Below are 6800 nucleotides of genomic sequence, written 5' to 3'. Positions count from 1 at the left end.
CCCCTCCAAGCTGCTCAACATCCTGACTTAGAAATATATCGCCATTCCTTCACTGTGGCTGGGTCAAAGTCCTGGAACTCCCTAACAGCACTGTGGGTGTCCCTGCACCAGATCGACTGCAGCAGTTCAGGAAGGCAACTCATCACCAATTTCTCAAAGGCAATTAGGGATGGGTAATAAATGCTTGTCTAACCAGCAACACCTAAATCCCGTGAAGAAACAAATTTTAAAAATGGCTCCTCTGTATGGTTATGTTAATAACTCATATCAAATTATGATCTTGGAATAGTCTTAATATATATTATGCAATATTCAAAGGTTAAAGGTTGATTTGATTAAAGTTTTCAAGATATTCTGGCAAACATATAGGGTAGATAGAGAGAAACTATTTCTGCTGGCTGGGAATCTTGGACTTGGCAGTATAGTCTAAAAATTAGAGCCAGACCTTTCAGGAGTGGAATTAGGAAACACTTCTGCATGGTGACAAAAGTTTGGAACTTTCTTCCACAAATAGCAATTGATGCAAAACTGAGACTGATAGATTTTTGTTTACTGAAGATATTAAGGGATATAGGACAAAGGGTGGGTGTGTGGAGATAGGTCGCAGATCAGCCATGATCTCATCGAGGCGCTAAATTACCTACTTCTATTTCAGTTTCAAATTATTAAATGCATTTCAAATTGCTTGGCTTCAAATTATTACCTTTATTGTTATGGTGCATGCTTCATCTCTCCTGTATGAATCAAAAGATAATTTCACAGGAATGTTTTTCTAAGTATCAAAGATTTCTGCCATGGATCACGTGACCAACAATTATCACTTCAGATGTTGTTGGAGTTTCGCTCTTTCCTGGACATCTAAGTACTGCAGGCCACAGTTACAAGTTCCCTTTTCCAGTTTTGTTTCAGAGGAATCTTTACGGAATTATTTGAAAATTATTTTAAAAAAGACTAGTCGAAAGGCAGCAAAATTATTTTTGAAAAAAGGTGAAAATCCAACATTTCACTGATCTTGGAGGTAGTGTCTTCAGAAGTGAAACTACTCTGGTAATCCTTTAAATAGCAGCAAAAAGCAAGACTCAGAGAGTTTCTATTAACTACTTGATCCTTGGCTGTGTATAATTGGAGTTACCAAAGCCAGAAGTGTCTAACCTTTTGGAGCAGTGGCCCAGATCCATATGTCTCAATCACTGAGTTAACTGTATTTGATTAAGGGCACATTATACGCTCATTCATCTGAACAACAACTTACATTTATATAGCCCCTTTACTGTGGTAAATGTCTCAAGGTTCTTCGCAGGGGCATAATCAGATCAGAATTGATACCAAGCCAAGGAAAGGAGGCATTTGGACAAGGACAATTTGAGATGGGCAACAAATGTTGGCATTGCCAGCGACACTCACATCCATGAACGCAAAGTAATTTAAGGCAAGTGACCAAACATTTCATCAAAGAGGTATGTTTTAAGGAGCAGAGATAGGTGGCGATGTGAAGAGGAGGGAATTCTAGAGCTTAGGGCTTTGCAGCCAGTTGAAGGTTTGGCCCCCAATATAGGTGAAGGTCAGGGATATTCAAGAGACCAGAGTTGAGCTGTTTCAATGTGAAAGATGCAATATAACCACAAATAATATTAAAATATTCCCCCTCCCCCTACACAATCACATGCACATGATTGAAAGTGAATAATTATAAATGGTATAAAGATTTGCAAAAACTGGCTGATTTTTAAAAATCTATTTGTAAACTTCTTGATGAAAGCATTTTTCAGGTGGAACCTTTAAAATTTGTTGCTCAACTAGTTAATTGGGATTTCATTATACAGGATACAAGCTAGTTAATGGTGTTTGCTAGGATTAACTAAACAGAATACAAACTCGACCTGCCCATGTAGCAAGCAAACAGCTCTGTAACTGGCCACAGTTGCAGAAGTGAAAAGAAATAAAAACAAAGGAGTAAGAAAGGAAAACAGAAGAAAAGAAAGATAAAAGATCACGGGGAGGGGGAGACACATCAGTGTTAGACAGAAAGACTGAAGTGAATTCTATAAACTTCAGCTCATCCAAACCTCTGCTGCCACTATCCTAACATGCACCAAATCCCATTCACCCATCACTTCTGTGCTCGCTGACCTACATAGGCTTCTGGTCCAGCAATGTTTCAATTTTAAAATTCTCATGTGTTCAAATCCCAACATGGCCTCTCCGTTCTTATTACAGAAACCTTCTCCAGCCCTATAGCCCTCTGAGAACCCTGCAATTCTCCAATTCTTGTCTCTTGTGCATCCATGATTTCCTTCACCCCACTGGCAGCCATGCCTTCAGCTGCCCAGACACAAGCTCTGGAATTCCCTCCCTAAACCTCTACCCTCTCCTTAAAGTATATCTCTTAAAATATACCTCTTTGACCAAGATTTTGGTCACCTGTCATAATATTTCCTTATGTGGCTCAGTGTCAAAGTTTATCTGATGATACTTCTATGAAGTGCCTTGGGACATTTTACTACATTAGAGGTGCTATATGAATGCAAGTTGCTGTTGAAGGTGGAAAGAGAATGAAACAAATGGCTGGGGGGTTGGTTGCACGAGAAAGCAATTCAGGTTGCATTTACAGTATGGTTGTGGGACACTGGCACTCACAGTAAAGTTATAGAGTAAATGTGCAGAGAGGGACTCTAGCAAATGACTGAGCTGGAGCCTGCAGCAGCAATAGGGGACTTGTGCAGCAGGTAGAAGCAGTAGCGTCAGGCCTGAAGTGGGTGAGCAGTTCATAATGTAGCCATTGTGTCTGGGGCATTATGGGAAGTACTTCTGTACAATACCTGCTGTCTGCATATTGGGGACAGGGATGCTATCACCCCTAGGTTGACCCTTTTCCAAACAGTTGTACCAAGATAGGATATCCTCTTACTGCTCCTACACCCAATACAGATAGTACAATGGTAGCTGCAGAGATACAGATGAATGCTCTTAACAAAAAGCATTAACCTCTGTAAAACTTGCCGGTAACGATTGATTTTCTCTTGGGAATTGTTTTAACATTAGGCAGCGCTCCTGACTTTTGTCAGCAGGAATATACCTGGATTGACCTGTAAGCATCAGTTCTGCTCTCCTTCAGTTTGAACCTACCTTCAGAGTCCACAACACTTCAGAACTGGAGCAGAAGCCCGCTTGTGTGAGTGAGAGCTATGTATCAATCCAGCATACTCCAGCTGACAAAGCTGGGATGCGCTGACTTTAAAAAAACTTCCTATGGATCCATCTGCATATCACTTGTTTCTGCTACTGTGGTGGAAAGAGGTTCGTGTGAGGCATAAATACCAGCACAGCCTGAATGACCTGTTTCTGTGTAAAGTCTATGCAATTCTATTGGGAGGGAATCAAAAGATGAAATATCACAGGGTCGATAAGAGTAGTCTGGATTTGATCTACACAACCCAAGATTGGATCATTCTGACCTAGGCAATGGCTTAAGGATTTTGTCACTGTGCACTGCGTTGCAGCTGACTTCTTTGCTGTTATGTAGCAGCTTTTGTTAAGATTCCATTGAAGATTATTTTCTAACCGCTCTTTAAAAAGACAAGTCAAGATTGAAAGTCAAGCATGAGCTTTATTTTTGACAATATTCAGAAATGCCAACAAACTTCAGAACATTACATTTCTCAATGTAGCTACAAGTGATCTGTCATGACAATTGGAAGGTGGACATGGCTTCATTCCATTTAGTTGATGAGGACTGACTCATCAGACATCATTTTTCCATCAATGACTTTGGTGACTGTAGTCTTCTTGATAGTTTGTGAGGTAACACCTGTTTATGCAAATAAATCAAGTTGTGAGCAGATATGTTCATAAAGTTTAGCATGCAATAGATTTCCATCCTTCCTGGCTGGATGGATCACATGTCCTTTGTAGAATCCCCCCACCTCCCCCAAGTCTCATCCCATTCATTTCAACAGAATATGAAGCAAGCGAGTTTCATAAGGGGCAGGTTACCAACCAGGCAGAGCAGATGAAAACCTATCCTTTACAGTAGGAACATGTATAAAATTACAAACAAATCTCCTGAGAGCAACTAGAATGGTCTTACCTGAAGTTGACTCAACAAGTGTGCTGTAAAAACAAGGGGAAAAGGAATGTGAGACAGAATTCAATCAGCCCAGGACAATTATACATATAAACCAAGGTGTGGGGGGCAAAGGGTTTCACCATTTTGCCATAATGGTAACAATCTTTACTTTTTCTACCATTTCAGCTGAAGCTACTTACTTGATGTCCTCTCCATCCAGCAGGCGTCTGTATGTTGCTATTTCAGCCTCCAGTTTCATCTTTATGTTCAGTAGGATTTCATACTCTCTGACCTGAGACTGCATATCACTGCGGATCTGAAATAGATCTCCCTCCAGCTTACTGATCATGCCATTTAGGCTCTGCAGCTCCATCTCATACCTCAGCTCTGTATCTTTGAGAGTACCTTCTAGTGAGTTTTTCTAGAATGAAAAACAAAAACACAGCTTGGTGATTTTGTATCTTATGAATATGATCATTCAATTAGATATCTGTCAGTATTGCATTTGATATGTGATTCTAGGCTTTGGTTTGAATGACACTTGTTCAGAATGGAGTCCTCACCATGCTTAGAAGACTCTCCAGCTCAACTTCCAGAGACTGTATCTGGCGATGCAGTTCAGTGACTTGTCCCTTTGCACTTCTCAGTTCATCAGTATTGTGTTGGACTTCAACTTTGTAGCTGTCCATCTGCAATAAAAAGGAATGTAATTAAGAGCCAGCACTTTTCACCAACATTCCCATTCTGATATTTTGAGGTAATTTAGTCACCTTGCAGTCTTTCTGTTTGGAATGATCAATCAGTCATGTTATCATTGGAAGCATTATGTGCAGGTTTTTTTTTTAAATAGCATTTCATTTACCTGGTTCTTGTACCAGTTCTCCGCATCTTCCTTGTTTTTCTGTGCCACCTCCTCATATTGTTTCCTGATATCAGCAATGACCTTAGCCAGATCTGGACCTTGAGGAGAATCCACTTCAACATGCACACTAGACTCAGTGATCTGGGAGCGAAGAGCTTTCACTTCCTGTGGAATTAAAACACATTACTTCCACTCTATCTTTACCAAACTGTCCATATCCTGCTCTAAATCTAGAATACAAAGGATCGGAGAGTCAAAATGGGGCAGAAGTACATAATTTCATAGCCCATTTCCCCATTATACATTTTATTTTATTAACATATCTTTTGTACAGATTACTATTTCTCACAAGGAAATTACTTTTGTACCAATAATTGGTTTTCCAATAGTATATTGCAATCTCTCGAGTTACAGCATCCTATAGACCGTCAGGCACTGGTGAATTCTACACACTTTCCAGAACTCGGTCATTATTATCCTCATAGCTCCTTATCACACAGCCACTGCTCTGTGGAACTTACCTCCTCGTGATTCTTCCTGATGTAGATGAGCTCCTCTTTCAGAGACTCGATCTCGCCCTCCAGGTGCAGGCGCCCAATGTTGGTGTCGTCGATGACTTTGCGTAGTCCGTTGATGTCATTTTCCACAGACTGCCTGATGCTCAGCTCGGACTCCCATCTACTCGGGGGAAAGACAACCAGCAAGAGGCCGCGTTAAAGGAGCTCGAACGTGGGGAGACTTTGATGCCCGCCCCGAACCCCCTTCCAAGGGTGGAAGGTTCACCCTTGATTCAATGAAGTTCAACAATGGCAACATTTAAGCACCACGAAATAGGGGAATTGAAATCTTAAACAACAAAAAAACGACCTCTTTCCATTGAATGCTGAGTTCGCGACATTGTTACACTTTGTTTAATGAGTGTATAAGAGGATATGTGGACGGGTAAATGTGTGTGAGAGAGAAAACTCACTTCACTCTAAAGTCGTCAGCAGCCAGGCGAGCATTATCGATCTGAAGTATCAAACGAGCGTTATCTACGGTCATGTCATAGACCTGGAAGATTTAAATATATAGATTAAAATGATGTGCACCCCGTACATTACCTTCCTTGCAAAAGATTAAGAACAAAGCTGCCCCTGATGAACTGGCGCAGGAAAGGTTTATCCCTGACAGTAAACCTCTGCTCCAGGTATTGTGCAGGAGGAGGAAGTCAAACTTCTGAAAATTCAACGGGGAACCGTTTTGCTGGGCAGGGCTCAGCTTTGAGGCAGGGGTCTCAGCAGCTGCCCTGCATAGCTCTCTCTCCTTCCTTCCGGAAGGTGGCATGGTGGGCAAAGCACCATGTGCCAGGGGAGCCCCCTCTCCCTCCCACTCACCCACCCAAGCAATTGGAATTTGTACCTCTTTGCGAAGCTCATTCAGCGGCTTCTCGTAGAGGCTCCAGTCTCGAACGCTGGGCCCCCTGGCGTCCAGATGCTCCTTGATCTGCAGCTCCAGGTTGGTGTTGCCCGTCTCCAGGCTGCGCACCTTCTCCAGGTAGCTAGCCAGGCGATCGTTCAGGTCCTGCATGGTCTCCTTCTGGTTGCTGATGCCCCCGATACCGCCGATGCCAAGGCCGGCGCCAGGGCCGCTGCCCAGGCTGCCGACCCGGGATACGCCCGATACCCGGCTCACAGTCATCCTGTGGCCAAAGCCACTGATGCTGCTGGCGCTGGACTGCAGAGGCACGGATCTCCGCAGGGAGATGGGGCCACTGTGAGTTGACAGTGAGGAATAGCTTTTGAAACTCATCCTTGCGGCAAAGGGGAATCTGGATGTTTGCAGGAACTGATCAATAACGAACTCGCGGAAAGTTGAGAAACTTTAATACCT

General features: G+C 42.6%; 1 protein-coding gene across 2 annotated transcripts; it reads right to left on the bottom strand.

Annotated features, from left to right (window-relative positions):
* Positions 1-3587: 3587 nt before the first annotated feature.
* LOC121273230 (keratin, type I cytoskeletal 18-like) lies at positions 3588-6760 on the bottom strand. 2 transcript variants are annotated; one of them, XM_041180245.1, is made up of 8 exons: positions 6330-6760; positions 5899-5981; positions 5450-5606; positions 4929-5093; positions 4630-4755; positions 4267-4487; positions 4088-4110; positions 3588-3808 (listed from the first exon to the last, which is right to left on the bottom strand). In XM_041180245.1, the coding sequence occupies exons 1-8, from the start codon at positions 6717-6719 to the stop codon at positions 3720-3722; spliced, it is 1254 nt and encodes a 417-aa protein (XP_041036179.1). In that variant the 5' UTR covers positions 6720-6760; the 3' UTR covers positions 3588-3719. The 2 variants fall into 2 exon arrangements, with proteins under 2 accessions (XP_041036179.1, XP_041036180.1); XM_041180246.1 differs by lacking the exons at positions 3588-3808; positions 4088-4110 and having other exon boundaries at positions 4263-4487.
* Between the last annotated feature and the right edge of the window lie 40 nt (positions 6761-6800).

The sequence above is a fragment of the Carcharodon carcharias genome, chromosome X, assembly GCF_017639515.1.
Source record: "Carcharodon carcharias isolate sCarCar2 chromosome X, sCarCar2.pri, whole genome shotgun sequence".
Taxonomy (NCBI): domain Eukaryota; kingdom Metazoa; phylum Chordata; class Chondrichthyes; order Lamniformes; family Lamnidae; genus Carcharodon; species Carcharodon carcharias.
Note: the sequence above shows the minus strand (reverse complement) of the source record. Positions and strands in the feature narration are given on the sequence as shown.